Raw genomic sequence first — 25710 nt, 5'->3', positions numbered from 1 at the left:
GACCAAGAACTCCCGAGGACAGCGGCTCTGCTCCAAAGAAGCTACAACTTTGCAACGCCTGAAGCGTGAGACTTTCCACTCTGAACCCGACGCCCCCGGCTCGACCTGCGGAGAACCAACACTACAGGGAGGACTCCCCTTCGACTGCGACCCTGTGAGTAGCCAGAGTTGACTCCCCTGAGGCCCCCCCCAGCGACGCCTACAGAGGGAATCCAGAGGCTCCCCCTGACCGCGACTGCCTGCTTCTAAGAACCCGACGCCTGGTAAAGACACTGCACCCGCAGCCCCAAGGACCTGAAGGATCCGACCTCCAGTGCAGAACCGACCCCCAGGTGGACCCTCTCCCTTGCCCAGGTGGTGGCTACCCCGAGGACCCCCCCCCCCCTTGCCTGCCTGCTTCGTTGAAGAAACCCCTGGGTCTCCCATTGAACTCTATTGCAAACCCGACACCTGTTTGCACTCTGCACCTGGCCGCCCCCATGCCGCTGAGGGTGTACTTTTTGTGCTGACCTGTGTGTGTCCCCGGTGCCCTACAAAACCACCCTGGTCTGCCCTCCGAAGTCACGGGTACTTACCTGCTGGCAGACTGGAACCGGGGCACCCCCTTCTCCATTGAAGCCTATGCATTTTGGGCACCAATTTGACCTCTGCATCTGACCGGCCCTGAGCTGCTGGTGTGGTAACTTTGGGGTTGCCCTGAACCCCCAACGGTGGGCTACCTTGGACCCAACTTTGAACCCTGTAGGTGGTTTACTTACCTGCAAAGCTAACAAATACTTACCTCCCCCAGGAACTGTTGAAATTTTGCTGATTCAAAGTTCCTATGATACCTGCGTGAAATACCTTTCATTTAAAGTATTGATTGTAAATCTTGAACCTGTGGTTCTTAAAATAAACTAAGAAAATATATTTTTATATATAAAAACCTATTGGCCTGGAATTGTCTTTGAGTGTGTGTTCCTCATTTATTGCCTGTGTGTGTACAACAAATACTTAACACTACCCTCTGATAAGCCTACTGCTCGACCACACTACCACAAAATAGAGCATTAGAATTATCTCTTTTTGCCACCGTCTTACCTCTAAGGGGAACCCTTGGACTCTGTGCATGCTATTTCTCACTTTGAAATAGTACATACAGAGAAACTTCATACAAAAGGTAAACAGACAGTCCAACTTTCAGGAACTTGAGTCATTTTGCAACCTCACTGTGTCCTCCTTCAGATTAGACTCCTGCTGAGGGGAAACAAGTAGTTCAGGGTCCCACTACCCAGAAAATGTGGTTTACTTCTTTACATTTGCCACAGTTGAAGATGAGGCATTGCTCTTAAAACTCCTCTACATGTCTTTGTTTGCAGTCGGATATAAGAAGTAGCCAACCATTCAATTAGTGCCATCTTTTTGGATAGTATCTGCCCATAGTCCTTATTGCCGGTGATTGTGCAAGTACAAAGCACGGCTGACTCATAATGCCTTCCTTAAATTGCAAATACTTAACTTACAGAATTCCTTTAGCTGTCAAGTTAGTTTTTTTCCTTGAAAACACATTATTATTTTTGTTGGATACCACACTATGGCCTCAAGGGAATGGCTTAGTAGAGGACATCATGACATGACTGCAAGCTCATAAAGAGGAACATTTCCAGAATTCTGTGCCATACTCGGAGAGACGTCTGAAAAACTCCTCATAGTACCTCTGGAATGTCTCTAGCTGGGATGCTGTTTAGAAGGCAGGTACAAGAACTCCAAACAACATGCCACTTCTCAAAGTACGATTGCAAAGAGATGCCCAGAGGACTCAGTGCACGAAAGACTGCACAAATCTCGGTCCAGCTGACATAGTTCTGGCTTGTTCCATGAGGTCCTTGAGGCATGATCTTCCATTTGATACACACACATTCCTCATCATAGTTATCAAGAGTTTGATGCTTACCATGTGGATATATGGTCACACCATGACTAGGAGCACCTTGCACTTCCACACCCTCGAACGAGAGTCCCATATACTGTTACTAGATGAAGAAGACATGGACTGTGGAGACCTGACTTTGGACAGTTTACTCCTGGATGATGCTGTCCTCATCTCTGATCCTCCTATCTTGATAAAGTTCTTGCTGGGTTGACACCTAACTAACCCCGGCGATAAGTCTGGCCTCTAGAAAGAATCATTATAGCTATTGACTGAGAAACTGATTTTGTAATTTAAATCAAAGGGGGATGTACATTGTCACTTTGTTGCCAATGAGACGAGTTCAGATGCCCATGATTGGAGGACCGCAGAACAGAAGCTTATGTGGATGTCTGAAAATGTGGCATGTTGTCAGCCCTTGTCATCCAATGGCAGCACCCACAAGCTTCTGGAGATCCAGTTCCATATCACTAAGTCCTAGCAGATGTGAAGAGGAAAGCCAAAGCTATCTTTGCATGCCATTAGTTGTGTGAGCTCAAATGTTTCTTCATCTGCAATGATTGATCTTTAGCTATCTTTTTCAAGGCACATAAAAGGTGGCAGAATGCTACCAACAAGATCTTTTGCAGCTGTAAGCTCAACCCAGAGCCACCTTTACAGGACAAAGGAGTCAAGTTGAACAGCATTGCTGCACAGGAACAGTCAGTCATGACCTGCATGTGTTCTCTGTGCTCAGTCAGAGTTATCCTGACACACAGATCCTCTGCTAATGGGGATTGACATAGATGCTGTGCACCAAGGCATGGACGTCATCCGTGGCTGAGATCCAATCAGCTGCCCGAGCCGTACTGGCACTGGAGATTTGGAGAGGCTGCTGCACTCCAGGAATCAGCCACAGAGCATACGTGAGATTCCATGCCACACTACAGTTTATTGTCACTATTTGTAGCATAAATGAGACCAGGAATGGCTCCTGAGTGAGCACAATAAACAACCATCTTTGTTTTCCATTATCTTGGGAAACTTTGACATAAGGTATTGGGCATAGTGTCTGCAAACACGAAAAATTTACTCCAGGTCTTCTGGGCAGGGTAGTTCTTACTATATAGTCAACCAGCACAGGTCTGTTGGAAGTCTTTATCCAAGAGAAAATTGAGGTCACTCAACACGTTAAGCTAAGTGTGCCATAACTATCTTAATATACTAATAATCTGTCCTGTGCATTCTAATTTGGAGTCATGAACTCTAATGTGCAGTATGCAATTTTGAAAACTCTCTTGGCTAAGACAGAACATCCTACAGTGGCTCAGCGCAGGGCCACTTTAGCTTCAAAAATGGATCCAAGACAAGGTGGGCTGAGTAACAGCTGAGAAGATCCAAATGAAAAGAGTAAGGATGGATGATAGATTGGCTGAGGATTTAGTGAAATGTGCACAATCGATTCAACTGTTTACAGGTCCAGCGGACAACAGGCAACCATGAACAATGCAAAACCTCAACAATGTTATAATTAAAAGTATAAGCATGTTCTATTACACTAAACATGCCATGAAAAGTAACATGTTGATGGAATCTTGAGTGTCACATCAAGACGATATAGACACAATTGAGGTCTGATTAGACCTCGAATCGTCTTGTAAAGTATTCTTAGCATTAGGATTAAGCATTGTACTGTGATGTAAACATGAATGTATTAGACCAAGCAAACGGGTGCGAACTGTGAGTGTAACTGATTGCAGGAAAAGAATGCATGCCATAAATTATACATTGTTATTATTTAATCTTAGCAGTAGATAGCATAAGTGACATGAAGAGTGCAACAGTGTATTTCGTCAACAAGAGCTTTGTTTTAAGTATTCGTCTCTATTGTATTTACTCATAGTTTTGAGGGAAAAATCTATATGATGTAAACATGAATATATACTATAAAAACTCAGTTTATTTAAAAAAAAATCTAATGTGCTCACGCAGCATGCGCCAGAACATTAGGCCCAGACCTATAGACTTTGGCAATGCTTGTTTTGTTTTTTTACTTTGCTTTCAGTTTTTCTGCCTTAAGCATTATTTGTGAATAAATGATTCTCTCTCCGCCACTGTACACCCACCTCCTCACTAATGACCTCTCTCCCCTTCCCCAATTGCTGGGGATTTGCCCGCGCAGTACCTAAGGAGGGGGGTTTTGGGCGGTCATGAAGTCTCCTTCCTAAACTGAGGCAAACTGACATTTTCGTTTATGTGCAGGACTTTTACCGGACCTGACGTTCTTCCTGGGCCTATAATTCTTGAAGTATGTCATTAAATATTACTATACACCCACATACAGTATTATTTAACAGCCAAGAGATGATATGTGGGCCCATGTACCGAGCAGGTGCAGCAGACGTGCGCGCACCCTCCTAGGAAGACAAGTTGATAATGTGAGCTGAAATGCAGGGAGAGCTCCTCATAAATCCGGGGTTTTATGAGCACGCGGAGCGTAGAAATTGAATTAATGTTGCTACGACATTAAAAAAGTAGGTTATTTAGCCCTTCGAAGGACATTCCCTCTCAGATGGGAAAGGCGCCGTCAGGTTTCACTTCAGTCTTAGTGTTACTTCATCAAGATGTAAACCCAGGAACAAAAGCTATTCTTCTGGCCCCACCCACAAGGAAACCTCAGTTGCATCTCTAGAGGGGGCCCAGGTGGGCCTGCGCCCCAGCTCTGTTTGTTTTGTTTAATTCCCATAGGACCTTTGAACAACTGAATTACATAAAATTTGGCAGAAAGCTAGCTTTCGGTAGGCAGATTGTGCTTTTGCGTATTTAGTGTAAATCCGTTCATTAGTTTTGGACTATTAAAGGGAAAATACATTTGTATATCTCTGGCTGCGACAACTTTGCGAAAAAAGACGAGCTCGTGCAGGGAAATGCAGAAAGTGTTGGCAGCCATCTTGGGACTCTGCCTCAGCCGAGTCCAACTAATAAAGTAAAAAAAACAACAACAAAAATAAAACAAGAGGCAAGGGTAGAGTCACCCTGTCCCCTTAGCTCTGGTGCTAGGTTCCCAGAGGGACCCCCCCAGAGCTAAAAAGCAAGAGCCGGCTCCCACGTTTCTTTTCTATAGAGCTCCTGGGTGGGCAGGTCCCAGGGGTATCTACTTGGATATGCAGGGGGGACACCCACCCCTCCCCCCACAGACCTGAGGACCACCCCCTCCCTGGGACAAATTTAAAAACAAATGGAAGGATTTCAGTTAAATGTGCAGGGTAGCCATGTGGCCCCCCTGCACCCTGGGGACCACCACCTCCCTGGGGCTAAATGCTTTTTTGATGTGGTGGAGGCCCGATGGCCTCCCCCACAGACCTGGGGACCACCTACCCCCTGAAGCATTAAATTGATTTAGTGCAGCGGGCCATGTGGCTCCCCTCATGGAGACACTGATGGCTCTGGGGACCGCTACGCCCCAGGGCTGGTTTCTGCTATGTCCAGGGATGCACACCCCCGGACATAGCTGTTTGCTGTGTCTTGACTGCAGCTTTGAAGCTGCTGCCAAGTCACAGTAAACACTCAAGTCCGATGAAGGGACTCCCTTTATCAGAGCAGAGGTTTCCTCTGTCTGCCTACCCCCCGAGATGCAGGCAGACACAGGAAACTGCTCTCACATAGAAGGAGCTGCTTTAGCAGCTCCCTCTCTGTGACAGCAATGCTGGTTCCCACAAGAGGTAGGGAGCCAGCTGGGACTGTGGGAGCCTTCAGGCACACCCCCATGGTCCCCAACATTGAGACTGGGTGCCTTGGGGAGCACCCAGGTCATATAGCCGGGCCCCAGGGGATGGGGTCCACGGGATGAGATTGGCCTTTGGAGGGGGGCTGTTGGGCCCCCCTTCATCCCTAAAAATAAATAATTTGGCCGTTTCCTGGGGGATGGGGTCCCGGGGCCCAGACTGGCCTTGAGAGAGGGGCTGTGGGGCCCCCCATTCCTAAAAAATAAACAAATATTTGGCCAGGCCAAGACAGGCCTGGCGAGGGGGGCTGCGTGGTCCCCCTCCTCTCCAAAAAAAATAAATAATTAGGCCAGGCCCTGGGGGATGGGGTCCCCGGAGTAAGATCGCCTGGGGGACCTACGCAGCCCCCCTAACCCACCAAAAAATGAAGCGAACTCCTGCTGCACACGGCCAAAGGCCATGCATAGCACAGGGTTGGGTAGTTATAGTGGTTGGCTGCAAGAACTGGCCACAAGCCAGGCAATGCTTTCAACTCCAACCGGGCACGGCCAAAGGCCATGCGCTGTGGTGTTTGGATTAATGTATACTAATGAAAAATATTATACGTTAAAAAAACATAGAAATTCACTGACTGCAGATAAGATATTTTTACTAATGGCCCAAACAGAACGTAGGTACTACAGTGCTGAACTAATGGGCCAGTAACAAACCGGAACAACAAACCTCTATAAAGCTCCCAGCTAGAACCTAGAAACAGTCCCTGTTTACTGCTTGGTCAATCAAAATATAGGCACAACTACAACCGGCCAATTCAGAACACAAGGCAAAACAGGAACCAATCGAAACCCATGGGCAAAAGTCCATACTTATGGCCCAATGGGAACCCTGGAGTCACAGACCCCTTTCTAATAGTCAGATGAAGACTAATGTCCCTTTTAAAGGACCCATTATGTCAAGAACAACATCCTCGATTAATGGTCTGATCACAATACATAAACATTATAATTTGGCCTGTGGAACCAATATCAAACCAAGAACAACAGCCCTTTACTAATGGCCCAACCAGAATCCGGGAAAACCAGCCTTCAACTAATTGTCCATTTAAAACCCAGAGAAAGAGCACTCTACTAATTGTGTCCAATTAAAACCCAGGAGTACAGCACTCTAAAAATTGTCCAACCAAATCTGAGGCACTACACTAAAATAACTGTAAGCAGCCACTCGATACTGAAGGACGCCACACCTTCTCCATACCCATCAACCCAGTCAGGAACTCCCTTTCTCTCCCCCAGGCCGCCCCACTCTTTCCCAAACCCCTCCTCCACCTGCATTGTCATTCTTGTCCTTCAAAACGACAGCAGCAGATAAAGTGTTGAGATCGGAGCAGACAATCAAATCCTCTGATTTACTACAGGATGTCCTCGCCTTAAATCTTCCATGAACCAAATTTCCTACACTGGTAATTGTTATGCTATGTTATGTTTGGCATCACTAACATCAATCAATCATTAAAAAAATGTATAGAGCGCGCTACTCACCCGTGAGGGTCTCAACATGATTAGCGCGTCCCTCACAAGTGGATCTATTAAAGGTCCATCAATTATAACACCAATCTTAAAGACAAAAAGGGCAGACCCATCAACCAACTACCACTTGATACCACGGGCTCCTCCGTTCTAGCAAAATCATGGATGGGAGGTGACCAAACATCTACTAGAAATACTTGGAAAAAGTGTATTCTTTACAACAGCAAATTAGGCTTTTAGCCTCACATGGGCACAGAGCCAGCACTGAAGAGCATCAAGAAGGATATTTTGCCCTCGATGGATGAAAGCAAAGCATCTTGGCACTCCATGAACTTTCAGCAGTCTATGACATAGCAAACCGTGTCACATTTTTGAAGATAAATGAAGAGTGGATGGTGAAATCGGGAATGGTCTTATGGTGGATTCAGCCAGGAAATACGCAAGGAGTCACCTGAATCAAGAACAGTGCCATGACGAGCTCTACGTGGATAATCCTCCCACTGCCCCCTGCGACGTCTACATCCGCCAGCTGGCAGAAACAGCAGAGCCAGAACGGGTGCGCTACCAAATGCATGCCAATGACACACACATCTATATCTGGCTGCAGATCGTCCAAGAGTTTCGGGCAAACACCTAGCATTGTTGAATACAAAAGAGCTTCTGTTGAAAACAGTTCGAAACCTGAATTGTTGTGCTGGTGACATTATATCACATTAGTGGATATGGTGTTCTTATTTCTTCTGCTACGCTGTACCCTCCTGGGTGCTCTCCAGTGGCAACTGGGGCGTTGTGGTGCTGTACAAAATGCCAAAATAAACTAATGCATACATGAAAAGTTAGGAACAACATCCACTATTAATGCCCCTATTATCTGGCCAAAACCAGAAAAACATCTACTGCTTACGGCCTAGTCAGAACCCAGAAACAATACCACTCTTTAGGTGGCAAATCAAAAATAAGGAACAACGTACCCTTCTTCTGCCTCGTTCACAACCAGGGGCGTCATCAGTCCCCCTCTTTAGCAGCTACAGGGGGGTAGGGTTTTTGATGGGACTCTTCTGTCTGCAGCTTGGCAGACAAAGGCTCATAATTAACGCGAGATGGATGGATGCATGTGGGCCATGAATGGATGAGCAAAAGGATGAATGGCTGGATGTATGGATGAGTGAAAGGATCGCTGCAAGGACGAATGAGTGAAAGAAAGGATGAATAAGTGAAAGGGAGGATACATGAATGGCTGGATGAAAGGGTGGGTGGGTGGAAGAGTGAAATGGTGAATGGATGGATGAGTGAGCAAAAGGCTGGATGAATGAGTGAAAGGGTAAATGGATGGAAGGATGTGTGAGTGAAATGGTGGATGGGTGGGTGAGTGAAAAGGTGGATGGATAGATGCATGGATGAATGAGTGAAAGGATGGATGTAAGGATGGATGACTGAAAAGGAGGATGGATGAATGATTGGAAAGGTGGATGGATGATGAGAGGAAGCATGGATGGATATGTGAGTGAAAGGATAGATAGATGAGTTAAAGAGTAAATGGATGGAACAATGAGTGGATGGATGGACGATGAGTGAAAGGGTGGGTGTAATGATGGATGAGATAATGAATGGATGAATGAGTGGAGGGAGGGTCGATGATGGCTGGAAGAAAAGGGTGGACGGATGAATGAGTGAAAGGGTGAATGTATGGACGAAAGAGTGAAATGGTGTATGAAGAGATGAGTGAATGGATGGATGGATGAGGGAAAGAGTAAATGGATGGATGAGTAGATGGATGGGTCAAAGGGTGGACAGATGAGTGAAAGGATGGATGGTTGAGTAAAAGGATGGATGGATGTGTGAAAGGGAGGATGTACGTACAGAGTGAAAGGATGGATGGATGAGTAAAAGGATGGATGAACATGCAAAAGGATGGATGGATTACAAAGGATGGATGCGAAAGGATGACAAAGGATGGATGAATGAATGGATGGATGAAAGGGGCAGATAACTTGAAGTGGTGGATGACTTTGTGAATGAATGGATAGGTTTGATAGATAGGTCTGAAGATTGATGGTTATGTTTGGATATGGATGGATGGATGGAATGGTGACAGACTGAATGTTGGATGAAAGACTGAATAGATGACACAATGTAAAGGTGAAATGGTGATTATCAGCGAGTTGATGAAGGATGAAAAGATGAATATGTATAGATACTTGGATAGAAGAGACAAGCAAGCTCTTCGGGGGAGGGTCACAATGACTTGCTTCACTTGCTTGGTGACCTAAAAGCTTTGGCTCAAAGTGGGGAGTATTTTAATTTTCTGGCTAATCCCTTGGTCACAACCCAGTCCCCACAGTCGCAGCAACGACTTATGGCCCAACCGGAAAACAGAAAAAAACAACCTATTATTAATGACCAAACTGAGAGTTAGGACCACCACAGCCTACTGATGCTCCACCCAGAACAGTGGATCAACAGTCACAACTGAAAAATACATTTGAAACCAAATACAGGAGCCCCTCCCCAAACCGAACTTGGAAAGAGCAGAACATTACACTGGCCAATTAGAACTCCTAAGCGACCTCCTGATCGTGTTCTACTCAGTGAAACACTCCCATGTGAATTTCCGGAACAGTGGGGGGGACCAACAGCTTCTATTACTAACTCAGTCACAACCGAAAAAAAGCAAGCCCCGGTCACCTAAGCTTTTTTTGACCCAATCAGAACTGTGATGCCTCCTAGGTCAGAAGAGGTCTGCCAAAGGGCAAGCTGTGGTGCCACGTGCCATGTGGGTAAAGGAGCCTAGTTAAAATAATGTTGCTTTCCTGTCGAAGGCAATTCTCCTCTGCATTTACAGGGGAACAAAGTGGCCTGGTGTAAGAGGTTCCCAAAACTGGACTAGATTAGCTTAATTATTAATCTGTTCAACCATATCTGAAAGTGGGAGAGTTTAGGCATAGGATGTCAGTAGTGTTGAGCTAGAGAAGCTCCTTTTTTAAATTCCTACATGTAGGCAGGCACCTATTCATTGAGACCCCCAAACAGCCCTTCAAGGTCTGTGGTGCTGGCCGTGTTAAGCGTTGCCCATTCATTGGACCACTGGTTCACACATTCATTCATTCCAAAATTCGGGGCTGAAAGTCTAAATTCAGACCCTATGTGATCCTAGGCTGGAACAGTCTTGTCATACCGGAGAGCATTGCAGCCAGGCGTGAGAAGTCCGTGGTACCGGGCTGTTCCATCTCGGTGTCCTCATATGGTGAGTCCTCCATGTCCAGAAACCCTAGAAAGGCAAAATGGAACTAGAGTTAGGAACACCTCCTATCAAGAAGGGGTCAGATTTATAAATACCCATAATTATATCATGTATGACAGTGCCCCCACCACGTCAGCTGCTGCCAGGTCGCCAAACTTACCTCCTCATAGCAGCCATTTTCCTCAAAAACATCTCCAGCATGCATGGAGTGAGCAGCTTCGAGGCAAACTGATCAGTGATGACAGGTCTGACCTTGCATACGGGCAGGGAGAACATGTCAACACTTACGTTATTCCTGAAGACAGCAACCCAAAGTGGGGATCCTTCTTTTTGAAGAACATTTCTCCTAGCCCATGGAGGACATTTTAGAACTTTTTTTGTCCAGGGTCTCCATGGCTCACACAGTGGTCCTTGACAAAAAAGGACATCAGGGGCAACGGCTTCAGAGAGGCTGGACTGCCCTAAATTGGGTGGTTGCTCCAAAGCAGTGACGCGTTTTCCAACACCGGAATCATGATCACCATCATAAGAGAGATCCTCCAGACAGTGGTTCCCTCATCAGAAACTTGGCATTCCCCTGACCATTAGTAAGATGTGCATAGGAGTGAAGGGCAGGAGAGCATCTACCTTTTTACAGTAGCTGTCTCTTTAAGGCCTTCTGCTATAGAAGGCCCTGGGCTTTTAAATATCCCTTGCTGCTAATGCTGTGCCCTTTAGAGTCGCTGTAATCAATGGGTGTTGGCATACAGCAAATTCAATGGTACCCAGATAGTAGCTATCCTGTAAGCTCATATTAAACCTGTCAACCCACTGTCTTTTGGCAGGCGTCACCCCATTTCAATATTATGCACCCTTCTAAAAAGTGATATGTCTCCATAGATTTCCGTACGGTCACTCTTGTTGCAAACCAGAAACGCCGTCGAACAGTGTTTCTTTCTCTCTATTCACGTTAATAGGATCCCCTCTTAAGCATCTGCATCATTAACGGTTGCACTGACACAGAGCACAGCCAAGCCCATGTTTCTATGCGCTTTCACTGTCTGAAGTGCATTCATTTATTTCTCCGAGTTAGTGCATGATTTTCAGACAGTACAATTTAGAAAGATTCTTGTTGTTCCTTTTGCCTCAGCAAACCCACCTCACCGTTTCCAAGCTGAGCCATCTGAAAATTATGTACGAACTCAGAGAAATAACGGGTTAAATGAATGCACTTTAGACAAGGGGAAACGCCTAAAAATAAGTGGGCGGTTCTGCACTGAGCTTGCGCGTTTGTTTATAATACAGCCCTTGGCCACAACACCACTTTAGATTTTCCATGTGAAAAAGAAAGCAAAATAGGACAATCTGACATGGTATGACATTGGATAACAGCTGCATCGCTACTATGGATGTTCTGTGGAGTTCAGCGTAAACGTTCAGAGATACCATAATATAATACATGATCAGGCAGTGGCTGCCACAATTCTAAAGAAGCCCTCGCCTAGTCACAGCGAGGTCCAGAAATCTGAAGAAGTCCAGACATAGCTGTCTTGAACCATCGGGAGACAAACTGAGTGTATGGACACCACCAGAGAAGAATAACACACCATGTGGGACTCTGCAAGCATTATTTGGTAAGTCACAGGCTCATTCACAATTGGTTTGGACAAGAAAAGGTTTGTTCCCCCTGATGTAGGGCGAAAATGGGGTGTAGAGCCTGGTAGACTGAAGCCATCACTGGCTCCATCCCCAGGTCATCACAGAAGGGTGTCTGCTCCCCTGGCATAAAGATGTAAAAGCCATCACCCACCCGCACCCCAGGGATATCCCTTACCTGTGGTGAAGACGGGGTGTAAAGCCCAGTAGATCCCCAGGCACATCTTCTCCCGGCTAATTGTACGTGGACACTTGCACGCCCCGAGGGGGCTTCGGCGGAGCGTTCTTTCGGCTTCCAGGCATTCCTTCTGGGGTATTTCACCATGGTTGGCACCAGACTGGCACTGCTCAAAAAGATGGTAACTGGCATTGCAGGATACTTCCTGCAGGCACAGACTCTTGGCGTGGATGCAATCCATTTGCGTGGTGGAGAGAGCTGCCGGGGAGGCACCTATTGTAAGCATGGACATAACGAAAAAGTCACAGTGGGCTGGGAGGATCACCATAACAGTAACATACCCCATCAGCAGACACCTTCCCCATAAGCAAGCACAGTCACAATGAGCAAGCAGAGTCACCACCAGGACCAGTCTTTCCTCAGACAGCGCCACTGCCGAAACTAAATTTGGCGCCCCTCCTGGCCCTCCTTCTCCACCCATTGCCCATCCGCCCCACCCACTGATGATCCTACTGGAGGGCCCATTTGCACTCACAGGTCACATCCTTGCTGAGTACGTCAGAGCAGTGACCAGACTGTGAACACACATTTAGCCGTGTCCCCTCACCCGAATCACCTATTCAGCTGCTAAACTGGAGTGGAGAGTACATGGGGGTGGGGGGGCTGAGGGTAAGAGGGAGAAGATGGGGACAGGAGAAAGTGAATCAGTGGGAGACTGAGGAAAGTAGACAAAACAAGATTTTATAGACAGCCCGGAGGTAATTAACTGAAACAGCGCCCTGAAATGAAAGCATTATTCAAGGCTGCCAGCGCGGTCAGCTGCGTGAGCACCCCTCTAAATCTAGGCACCTGGGCCCAGATCGCCCATGCCAAAAGCCGGCCTTGGTCACCACTAGAAATTACAAATACTTGTAAAAGAAGAGGCCCTGTTGATTAAATGCCAGGGGCGGCTTCCACAGACTTCAAGATGCTATGCTGGTTGATTTTTAACCATGGCCCACTTAAAGGCTGGTTTTTATATAGCTTGCTATTTCTCTAAAAAGCTAAACGAATTTTTTTTTAAATATTTTGTATTCAGTGAAAAGCATAATGGTATTTTATAACTGGTCTTATGGTGACCTTGGTATATTGCGGCCATTCTCGGCTTAATTGTTGCCATTCCTGCCATAAAGAGGGTCCTCTAATTCATAATAATGTAAATGCTGACATCCATGATATAAATGCATTCTGGCATATGACACGACTTTTTTGGCATTTTGTTGGCTATCACTGGTATAAACATGTCTAGCCTTAGATTACTGTTGATCCTGGCATACGTTGTCCACCCTTGGCATAAAGTCTGTCATTCTAGGCCCAGTGGTGACTTTTCTTGGCATAATGATCGTTAAAGAGAATGGTTATATAGAATTTATTGAGCACACAAACGCCCGATTGTCTCTCGGCATTAGAAGCTCATGAATGTAGGTGGGAGATAAGATCTGAGATAGGTTTTAAACTTTTTACAAAAGGACAAATGTAAATTGATCTGCCTAAAGTCAAAAGGTGGCTGATTTCTGAGTTGTGGGGGTAGCGATCAAAAACTCTCCCGCCCACTGAGGTTTGTGTGGCACCTGAACAAGATCTGACTGGACAGATCTTAATGTCCTAGTTGGGGTGTAAGGCAACAGTCATGTGTCAGGGGCTTGACCTAACAGGCACTTAGTTACTATACAAAAAGATTTAAATTCAACGCTTGTGGATAGGAAGTTAATGTAGTTTGAGCAGCAAAGGACCAGCCTTCATGAAACGAGGGACCTGGCAGATACAACAAGTTGCTTGATTTTTTTTACCATTTGCAATCATCTCAGTTGCCCTTTTTGTAAGCCCAAATAAAGGCCATTCCTATAGTCTAAACAAGCATGAGTCGTGGAGGCAACCACTGATCTTCTGCATCTCCTCGAATAAATCTAAGTATCGGTGTAAACATTTTAGTAGAAAGAAGCACGTGGCTACTGTCATGGAGATTTGTACTTCAAGTTTCAAACTGGCCTAAATTTTGAAAGCAAGGCTCTTCACAAGGTTTTGGGAGGAAGGCCAAGCACCGAAGTTCTTTGGCCAAACAATTGAGTCAAATACTACTGGTTAATGGGCCAGGACAAGAACTTCTGTTTTGTCTATAGCCAGTTATGGTCCAACCAGCCTTTGATAATTAGCAGACTTATTGTGAGATGATCTAAAGTATCAACTAGTCCATTTGCTTTCAACAAATCATCATGAACTACTGTAAAACCAGATTAAGTGCCTCTACGAGGGTGAAAGCCCACTTGGGTGTTATGCAAGATGTTGTTAGATTGTGACAGGCCGTGCATCACTGTGGTTTAAGTAGCAGAATAAACTAACACGGTTGAAGCTAGAATGTGTACAATCAGAACTGTTTCTAACCCCAAGATGGCCGTTAGTGTTCATAATGGCCGCAACAGACGACATCGACTCCCTGCTGGTCAAGGGAGAGGCGGCGGCACTCATCCTGCTAGACCTCTCGGCGGCCTTCAACACAGTCTCCCATCACACCCTGGTACACAGACTTCACAAAGCCGGCATCAGAGACAAGGCCCTCGACTGGATCCAGTCCTTCCTCTCTGGCAGAACTCAATGAGTGAGACTCGCCCCTTCCTCGCAGACCCGACACCCACCACCTGCGGGGTTCCCAAGGGATCCTCCCTTAGCCTTACGCTGTTTAACGTCTACATAGCCCCGTTAGCCACCATCATCAGAAGCTACGGAATCAATGTCATCTCCTATGCCGATAACACTCAACTCATCCTCTCCCTCTCCAAAGAACCCAACAAAGCCAGACATAAATTCCATGAAGGCATGGAAGCAGTCGCCAACTGGATGAGAAACAGCTGCCTTCAACTCAACACAAACAAAACAGAAGTGCTTATCATGGGCCCTCAACCCAACACGGGGAACGACTCCTGGTGGCCACCCACCCTCGGAAACCTGCCACCCCCACCAGCCAAGCCCGCAACCTCAGGTTCATCCTGGACTCCAAACTCAGCATGAACCATCAAATCAACTCACTTACCTCCACCTGCTTCTGCCTCCTATGCAAGCCCTTCAAATGGATCCCCCTCGAACATAGAAAGACCGTCACATACGCCCTCATAACCAGCAGACTGGACTATGGCAACGCACTCTATGCCGGAATCAACAAGAAACTCACCCGCAAACTACAAAACATCCAGAATGCCACCGCCAGACTGGTCCTCGACCTACCTCGACACTGCCATATCTCATAACACCTGGGTACACTGCACTGGCTCCCTATAGAGAAAAGAATCACCTTCAAGATCCTCACCCACACACACAAAGCCCTCCACAACACGGGACCAGCCTACCTGAACCAGTGACTCAAACTCCATGTACCCCACAGGGCCCTACGCTCAGCACAGCTCTCTCTCGCAGAAGTACCCAGCATCAGGAAAACTAGAACAGGAGGACGCTCCTTTACCTACCTCGCAGCCACCGCCTGGAACGCCCTTCCTCTCCACATCAGACAAACCACCTCCCTCCTCAACTTCATGAAGGAACTGAAGACATGGCTTTTTCAAGAAACACCTCACCGGTGAACGCTACACTTTCCACCCCGCTCAGTGCCTTGAGACCCTAACGGGTGAGTAGTTGCGCTTTACAAGCACTGATTGATTGATTGATTGATAATGATAGAAATAGCAAAAATACTGTTCGGGGATTCTACTTGGGTATGGCACGATGGTGGTTACCAGCAGTGACCCATCCATATGGCCCGATGGGCCTCGTCCCCCATCTTTTTCCTGGCAAGAAGAGTGTCTGTCAGGCTGAAAAAAGGTTAGCCGGACAGACACTCTTCTTGTTCAGGTCAGGCAGCCGGGAGCTAGACATGTGCTAAATGTGCAGACTCCTGGCTGCCTGAAGTGAACTTTGCCAGGCTGAGGATTTCACAGCCCTGTGGGCGAGACCTCCTCAGACTGACAGAAGTGCCTCGAGGCCCACTCCCTCGTGACAACGGAGAACACCAATGATTGCCTCAGACCTTGGCACTTCAGTTTTAAGCCCTGAAGTGCCCAGGGTCGAGTGTCAATCAGTGACACCTCATCACAGAGTGCGGTGGGGTCAGAAGTCGCACTAATCCCATTCCACTATGTGACAAGTGAGGGAAGGCAGCAGACCCAACCCTCCTGGGAACTCCGAGGCTTCCCTCACTACAGTGAAGGTAAGTTTTATGGGGTTTTTTATGTTTGGTGTATGCATGCTTGCAGGCGTGTATGGTTGTATGTGTATTTGTTAGTGAGTGTTGTGAAAGGGTGTGTGTGTGCATGTGCATGTGTGAATGCATGGATGTGAGTGAGTGAGTACATGCGCATGTGTGGTCCCCTGCCTACCATGCTGGTAAAATCAGTGGCCGCTACTTGTGGTTATCGTATCCTAGTGGTGGATACCACAGAATGTGACTTCCATGTTAGCTTTGAAACACATCTTTGGCAAAAATGAAAGACCCTCTTAACCGGTGGCTATCACTGGCTCATGGAAGATATTTCTGGCATGAGATTGGTGAGCCAGTTTTACATGTGACAAAAATACATCTGTGTGCTTGGTGCAAATAATTTGATATTTGAGGCCAAAACTCACACATACTAGAAGGATAATTCTTTATTGCAGATCAATTAAAATCAACGCAAATGTAAACAACAATTAAAGCATCAAGGAATTGTTAATGCACAGATGGTATTTGGTAACAAAGGCTGTTTAATGACAACAGCAAGATTTTGTTAGTGGAAATTGGTTTATTTCTCCAAAATAAAATGCTTGAAATATCATGCTGAATGTATGCACAAAAAAAGTCAAAAGGCTAATATTTGAGGCACAAATAACCTAGTTTAAGAAAATGACAAGCTCATATTTCCATTAAAACGATTGCCTTTCTGTACCACTTGTAAAATGAATCTTTGGGTGATAATTCATGTTGAGTTGGAGACCTTATTGCTGTTGTTATTTCTCTGGTGTCAGAACTGCCACAGTTATTAAGGCCCTCATTACAACCCTGGCGATAAATTCCGCCTACCGCTGTGCTGACGGCCGCCAACATACCGTGACCGCGGCGGTATTCCGCAACAGATATTATGACCCACACTGAGAAATCCACCACTATACAGACACCCACACAAGTCTGCCAGACCAAAGGTCAGTGATAAATTGGCAGTATCAAAACCCACACCGTTAAGCCAACAGGAATATCCCCACAGTATCAGGACCCACAAATCACCGCAGTGGTCTTTCAACCACGGTAAACCATTGGCGGTACACACCGCCATGCTCAAAATACACACACACTTACAAAACACCACCACATTGGCCAATTCAAAATACACACACCTGACACACATACACACCACACACTCAGACCACTATAGAACACACACCCACATTACCCACAACCCTTTCACCGAAAAAAAAGATTACCAAAACAGAGAGACACAAGCTAGGACCACCCACTCAATCTGAGTCACAGAACACCATCACCCATACGCCATCCACGCACCTCACAGCACACACCACAACATATCACCCCACACGTCACCCCACACATCCTCACACATATCACTCACACCAAATCCAAGGCACCCCAGAGACACCCCAGGTTTTCAGAGGAGGAGCTAAGGGTCATGGTGGAGGCAATCATCCGGGTAGAGCCACAGCTATTCGGATCACAGGTGCAGATGACGTCCATTGCTAGGAAGATGGAGCCATGGTGGAAAATCGTGGACAGGGTCAACGCCGTGGGACAGAACCCCATAACAAGAGATGACATCAGGAAGAGGTGGAACAACCTATGGGGGAAGGTGTGTTCCATGGTTGCAAGACACCAGGTAGCTGTACAGAGGACTGGCGGTGGACCCCCACCTCCTCCCACACAACTAACAATATGGAAGGAGCAAGTCTTGGCAATAATGCATCCTGAGGGCCTCGCAGGAGTAGCAGGAGGACTGGACTCTGGTGCGTCAAATATTTACTACCTTATCCCCCACCCTACCTGCATGCCATCACAAACTCCTACCCCTACCCTCACCCCATCACTCCACCACCTCACATATACCCCACTATCACAACCCACCCATCCCAAAACCAAGCCCTGCACGTAACACCAATTCATGAACCCCCATCACAGACCTGCATTGATACCCATCACTACAGCATGGCCATTAGAAAGAATCACCTAGCCCTCAAAATCACCACGCACACAAGGCAAAGCTGACAGGGCTATCACAACCATACAGGGAAACACACCCATGCACAAGATGGCACACGCAGATACAATAACACTGCATTTTCATCCCCACAGGACTCCTACTCAACGTCACCGGAGAGGAGTTGACAGCAACATCCAGACACCCCCAGAGGAGGCCCACAGTGATGACAGCAGCTCTGCACGCCTGGATCACGATGACCAACCTGGCCCATCAGGGACCTCTGGACAGTCGGTTACCCTGCCACAGTCCCAACCCACCACACTAATTCCCTTTTCTGCCGTCTTTTCCATCCAGGTCATCAGAAAAAGGGTATTTGGCGTGCCATTGCCAAGGAGGTGCGGACCCCGAGGGTCTTTGACAGGCGGAGCACCCACTGCCGCAAATGTTGGGAGGACCTGCGCCGCTGGGCAAGGAAGATGGCGGAGGCCCAGCTGGAGCTGGCCTCCCAATTAGGAAGGGGTGCCCATCGTACCCTGACCCCCCCTGATGTTCCGCATCCTGGCGGTAGCGTATCCGGAGTTGGATGGGCGCTTGAAGGCATCACAGCAGCCACACGGGGGTGAGTACAGATTCAGAATCATGACTGTGTGTGCGCGTTAAGGTTCACCTAGGTGGGGGATGTGGGCTGTGGGTGCCCCTAGGCCAGGGTGAACATGGCAGAGTAGGTCCCTTGTTGGGCAGGCTCTGAAGCACTCCAACCCCAATAGTGTTTGTGGGCATCTACTACAGGGCAGGGTCCTGTGGGTTTCAGGTCTGCAGCTAATGGCGTTAGGCATTGTACCCCATGAACTGGTAACTATCTTAGTAACTGGTAGTGCATGGCCTAGTGCATAGGGCTGCTCCCTGTGTGTTGTGTACGCCAACAGTAGTGGTGTTGCTGGCATTGACCAAGTGTATCCTCTGTCTCTCCCCCCCCCTTTTTGTTTTGTCACCCTCTCCTTGTGTGCAGTAGCATCATCTGGCGGAGGAGCAGAGGCAACGGAGGGAGCTGCTTTCCACATGGCCCTGGAGGCCGAATCCACCGACGGTGAGGGCACCAGTTGGACGTAGGGCGAGGGTAGCACCAAGACGGGGACAGGAGAGGACACCACAGACAGCGACTCCTCCTCCGATGGAAGCTCCCTGGCGGTGGCAGACACCTCTGTGCCCACCCCAACAACAGGTGCAGCCGCCACCCCCCTACCAGCACCGCCCTCCCAGCAGCACCTCAGCGTGTTTCCCGTGCCCGCTCACCCAGTAGGGTGGGCATCTCCTTCACCCCAGGCACCTCAGGCCCTGCCCCAGTCAGCCCTGCTGCCCTCAGTGAGGAGGCTATTGACCTCCTGAGATCCCTCACTGTTGGACAGTCAACCATTCTGAATGCCATCTAGGGTGTTGAGAGGCATTTGCTACAAACAAATGCATACCTGTAGGGCTTTCACTCTGGCGTGGCGGCCCAACAGAGAGCATTTCAGGCTCTGGCCTCTGCAGTGATGGCAGCCATTGTCCCTGTCTCCAGCCTCCCCCCTCCAACTTCCTCTACCCAGTCCCAATCCCCTCAACCCCAGACTATCCCAAGCACACCTTCAGACCAGCATTCACCCAAATCAACATACAAAAATGGCTCAGGCAAACACAAGCACCACACTTCATCTCACAGGCACTCCCACAAGCACCATCCCCATGCAGACACACCAACATCCACTGCCTCCACTGTGTCCCCCTCCTCCTCATCATCCACCTCCCTCCCAGTAGCGTTTCCACTCACACCTGCACCCACTACATCCTCATCCACTACCTCCATCACCAACATGCTTATCACTACACGCCCCTCACTGGCAGTCACCACCCCCACATCCATGCACACGTCCCCTGTGTCCTCTTCCAGTGTGTCTGTGACCCCTCCTCCCAAAGTACACAAACGCAAGCACCCACCCATCCAACAGCCATCCACCTCCCAACATCATCTAGACTATGCACCTGCACCCAAACTCAGCAGACAGACACCTCCTACAACCACTCCCTCTTCCTCCACTCCCAAACCCTCTCCCTCTTCCCGCCCCAGTTTCTCCAAGAAGCTTTTCCTGGCAAACATTGACCTCTTCCCTACCCCTCTCCCCCCTCCGTCCTTTCCTTCAGGCCAGGGTGGCCATAACCCAGCCCAGCAACTCAGCCACCACGTTGACGTCTGCAGTGGTTCCTGCAGCTATCGGAGGCTCAAAGGGGGCACCCGTCAGCCCAGCCAGTGTGCTACCAACCCCTGCCAGGGCCAAAGCCATCCCGCCAGCAAGGGGAAGGAGCCACAACCACCCAGCATGGCCACCTCAAAGACTCCACCATCTGACAAGGTGAAGAAGGGGCAGAAAACACAAGGCAAGGCACTTCAGCCGTCCGAGGCTGCAGGTGAAGGCCTGGTGGCTACCAGCACAACCGCCAGCACCGCCACCTGTACCGCTGGCAGCACCACCACCAACCCCGCCGCTAGCACCACCGCAAGCAACGCTACCTGCACCGCCGCAAGCATCACTACTGTCAGCAGCAGCAGCCCCAGTGGGCAGCCGTCCGAGGCTGCAGGAGAAGGGCTGGAGCCTCCCTCCACTGCTGGCAGCACTGGCACCTGAACCACGGCCAGCACCGCCACCTGCACCTCCGCTAGCACCGCTGCAGACACCGCCACCTGCACCGCCACCTGCACCGCTGACAGTAGCACCACTACCAGCAGCAGCAGCCCCAGTGAGCAGCCGTCCTAGGCTGCAGAAGAAGGGCTGGAGCCTCCCTCCACCACTGCCAGCACCCCCACCAGCACCGGCACTACCACCAGTTTGCAGCTGTAGTCGTCGCCGGATGGAGTCTAGCCCTGCCTCCATGAACTATCATGCAACCTGGTCCCTGCAAATCTCGTGCCTTAGACACCCAGGTGAGGTACTGTGAACTGCCACGCCCCAAGTGTTGCATCACTGGGCACAAAGCCCCCTCCAGAACCGGTGGAGAAAGGCATCCACTCACCCTATCCTTGGCAGGATGAAGCACACTGGGCACAAACCCCCCTCCAGAACCAGTGGAGAAAGGTATCCACTCACCCTATCCTTGGCAGGATGTAGCAGACTGGACACAAAGCCCCCTCCAGAACCAGTGGAGAATGGCATCCACTCAGCCTATCGTTGGCAGGATGAAGCAGACTGGGCACAAAGCTCCCTCCAGAACTAGTGGAAGAAGCCACCCACTTTAGAGACTGTGGCTTTGCACTCCCCAGGCAAACCAACCACTTGAGAGACTGTGGCCTTGCACTCCCCAGGACCAAGAGGTGGGCAAACCACCCACTTAAGAGACTGTGGCTTTGCACTACCCAGGAAATCGCTGTGGGCATGGAGCCCCCTCCAGGAGCAGTGGCGTTATTCCATCTTCCAGCTGAGGTGCCCCTCCTTCCCCGTCCCCCTGAAGTGGGCAAACCACCCACTTGAGAGACTTGAAAGACTGTGGCTTTGCACTCCCCAGGACCAGGCAGTGGGCAAACCACCTACTTGAGAGACTGTGGCCTTGCACTTCCCAGGACCAAGCAGTGGGCAAAGCACCCACTTGAGAGACTGTGGCATTGCACTCCCCCGGACCAAGCAGTGGGCATGGAGCCCCCTCGAGGAGCAGTGGCGTTATTCCATCATCTGGCTGAGGTGCCCCCCCCTTTCCCCGTCCCCCTGAGGTGCCTGTGTTTTCGACCTGATGCCCCTGCAGTGTTCTCTCTGTATTGAGGCAGGAGTCAAGTTTGGGCTTGGCCTATGAGTTTTGGCCCAGTGGCCCACGGACATTCTGAGTGGACAATGTACTGCCTTATGTACATATTGTAAATTTTTGTAAATACTGTTTTTTAAATTATTACGTATATCTGACTATTTCTAAAATATCACTGATTTGACTCTATTCCTTTTGTCCTTGCGTTCTTCCAGGGGGTTACGGGGTGTAAATGTAATGTTGTTGCATCTGTTTGTGTGTATGGTGTTGTGGGTGGGGGTGGGGGTGTTGCGTGTGTGTGTCACTCTTTTTCCTCCCCTCTCCCCTGTGTACTAGGTGCAGTACTCACCGTGGTCGTCACCGCCGCCGTTCGTACTCCTGGTAGATGAGGAGGTAGACCAGCATGAGGAGGACGTGCAGCTCGGGCTCCATGGCGTCCTGGTTCTTCGTTGAGTGTCGAAAGGTGAGTGGTTCCCCTTCTGGGTACTGTTTCAACCGTGCTTTTGATGGCGTTGGTACCACCCCGGAAAAGCAAGCGGATGGGCGGGTTGTGATGGGGTGGGCGGTACACGGACTTACGCCTGTCTGTTGGTGGTTACCGCCTCGGTGTTTGTTGCTACCGCCGGGGCGGTCGGAGTGTTAAAGTGGCTGTATTTGTTGGCGGTTTCCGCTGTGGCCGTGATCCCATTTTTTTTTTCCTCCGGCCTGTTGCCAGTATTACCACCGCTTTAACACCCAACCGCCAAGGTTGTAATGAGGGCCTAAATGTCTCTTTTAGAAAGAAGCATGTAATCATAAGCACTGATATAAATGTTTATACCATTATTCATCTTCCCTACTGCCGAATAAGGCTGGGTATTTAAGATCAATGTAACCTAAAAACTGTCTGATCTTCGGAGGTCTCTGTAAACTGAACAGTTACTCCAGTGTTTAAACCTGTGGGCTCTCTTTAACCTGAGGAATAGCGTTGCTGTCTATGGCCGGATATTGGGAAATCTGTTCCCACCTGGCCATTAGATTTTCCGACATAAATATGAACATAAGAATCTACCTGGATGGGACAGGGTGGAAAAATGAAAGACAACAGAACGGGAAGCGAGAAGTCAACACAAAGGCTATATACATCTCTAAGAATGATAGCCCATGAAACTGAATCCCCACGATATTTGAGCTACCTTTGAAGCATACTGCTGCTGTCCCAAGCAATTTTTGTAAGAATTGTACAGAGAAATATCACTTTTTTCCACCCTGGCTTTAAAGTTTTTTGGGACATTAGGCATTTAACTCAACACTTCTCTGGAGATTTGAGCTGCTTGGCACATAAAAAGTATTGGAATACTTCATGAGTGTCTTTCAAAACTAACAATTAAACATGTGCCTTTTAACAAATTTATATCAAAACTGTATTTTAAAAATAACCCCCTGGCCTAATATTTTGGCACTCTTGTTTATAATATTAGCCTGACAAAGAACGCAGCACCTTTGACCCCCACGTCTCTGGGGTGGATGGTCAGCTGTGTCCTCCAAGCGCTGCATGTATACTCTGTGTGTTTTCGGTGTTTCTCTTTGTTTTCAGGGGCGTAGCTTGGTCAGTAAGATTGGGGGAGTGTGAGCTTCAGATTTCCCAACAATCACGCTGGCATATCATGGTAAAATACATTATCTGAGAAACAGGACATGAGGTGGGCTTAAGGGGGCAGGGGAAATGGAGAGCAGTATATTTAGCAGTACATAATACAAAATATTTTGTCAAATAACCAATTTTTAAGAAATTCAAAAAAGAGAGGAGAGAGTGTGTGTTTTAGTCTGTGTGCCTGTGAAAATCCTAGGTGAAATCCGACAGACACCTTACCATACCCGACTGAAAGCACCAGTACCCACCTATTTACTAAATAATACATTTATTGGTGGGGTGTGATACCCCAACTCCCTCTCCCCTCTCACCCACACCGAAGCAACACCTCTATGTGCTTTCCCTTGCATGTATACTGTAGCGCGTGTAATGCCAGCGTTGATGAGTATACTGTGTGTGTTTTCAAGTACTGTGTACAACATGTAATGCCAACATTAATGCATAGAGAGGACTTTCAAAGAGGAGCTAAACTGGAAACCTCACGGAGAAACAATAGAAAGAACAACTTCCTTATGTTCACAAAAAATAAAGTGTTATTTCCTAAGGCTTTGCACAGCGGTTTTCTGAGTGATCTCTTTTGCCCTGTGGTAAGGGGAGGAAAGGGGATTTATTGAAGTAAAAACTGTGGAAAACAACATCCTCACGCCTTTCCAGAGTGAAACAGAAATGCGTGGGAACGATTTATTTTTAGGTTTAACTTAGTCCCGGTGGAACATGTTGGACTTCAAAATGAAGGTATTTTATTATGTGCAGCGCCCATGTCTTTGCCACGCTGCCCTCCAGCATGCACTTTAATTAGAGGATTAGTGGGGGTGGGGAGCTTTCTGGCTCACCCAGTCCTTTGCCTCTCCGCTGACAGTCGACACAAATACCGAACATGACCTTCCAGTCGACGAGATGGCCACCTTCCCGCTCAGTTCGGTCTGTTTTTACCATGAAGGCGATCTGATCTCCGGCGCATTTTCTTAGGGGTTCGCATCAGGGTGACTTCTGTTCCCCAAACTGAACATTTCCGATAAATCCATGTAGTTCTGCCAGTGCACCTCTTCTTGAACTACCCCCCCCCCCCCCCCCCCCCCCGCGCGCACAGACGCGCACGCAGACACGCACGACGCTATTCGTATATCCCCACCCACACTCACTTCTGATGCTGCCCCCAGTCCTTCCTGCAGGGGGCTGTAACTCTCTTCTGCCCGCAGTACCATCTGCTGTTTTAGTACACACGGTTCTGTCAGAGTTACACCACAGTTTAGCTCCACAGTCCCGCTCTTCCAAGTCTGGGGCCCACACGTAACTCTTTCGAGCCATCGCCCCATACCCTGCAGACCCCCATAGCCACGTGCCACCCCTACTGTCGAGGGCTGACCTACACACACATATCTAGCAACGCCTGTGAACTCTGACCTCTAGCACCGCCCGCTGTTCCAGCACTGGGATTGTGCTCATTGCCCTGGAGCCCTGCACAGCACCATCTTCCAGCACTGCAGCGTCTTCTTCATGTCCTGTGTGTGTATGTACTGTAGAAAGACCATGCCATGCGAATGGTCCATAAAATACATTTCTAAGCCATGCTGTTTGTGTACTATGCAAAATATATAGCTAGCAAATCCATCATTGAACTTAAAGTTGTTTAATTCCATTGATGATGTCATTCGAGAAGTCATCAGTGATGTTAGTGGTCATGCATGACTTCTCATTGGCCCCCACCACTCCATGGCTAGCAGTCGCGGCTCACTTTGCTCATAAGAGGCGTGGCAGGGCAGGTGCGGCATGCAGGGGTGGGGGTGTGGAGGTGAAAGGGGGTCTAAAATGTAATTAAAAAAAAAAAGTTAAACGTACCTGATCCGCCGCTCCTCTTTCTCCCGTTGCTGCAGGTACAGGCTTCAGCCTGCCCTGCGGTCAATCCTGAC

General features: G+C 48.4%; 1 protein-coding gene across 1 annotated transcript in view; it reads right to left on the bottom strand.

Annotated features, from left to right (window-relative positions):
* GFRA3 (GDNF family receptor alpha 3) overlaps positions 1 to 25710 on the bottom strand; it is a 115313-nt gene that overhangs the window by 69006 nt on the left and 20597 nt on the right. Inside the window, exons 2-3 of the mRNA XM_069244455.1 lie at positions 12194 to 12466; positions 10315 to 10407 (exon numbers count right to left, since the gene is read on the bottom strand). Of these exons, the coding sequence (XP_069100556.1) occupies positions 10315 to 10407; positions 12194 to 12466 (366 nt within the window). The remainder of the gene's footprint in view (positions 1 to 10314; positions 10408 to 12193; positions 12467 to 25710) is intronic.

Source organism: Pleurodeles waltl, chromosome 7, assembly GCF_031143425.1.
Source record: "Pleurodeles waltl isolate 20211129_DDA chromosome 7, aPleWal1.hap1.20221129, whole genome shotgun sequence".
In the NCBI taxonomy this organism is placed as follows: Eukaryota; Metazoa; Chordata; class Amphibia; order Caudata; family Salamandridae; genus Pleurodeles; species Pleurodeles waltl.
The sequence above is the reverse complement of the archived record's forward strand: the minus strand, read 5'-3'. Positions and strand labels throughout refer to the sequence as shown.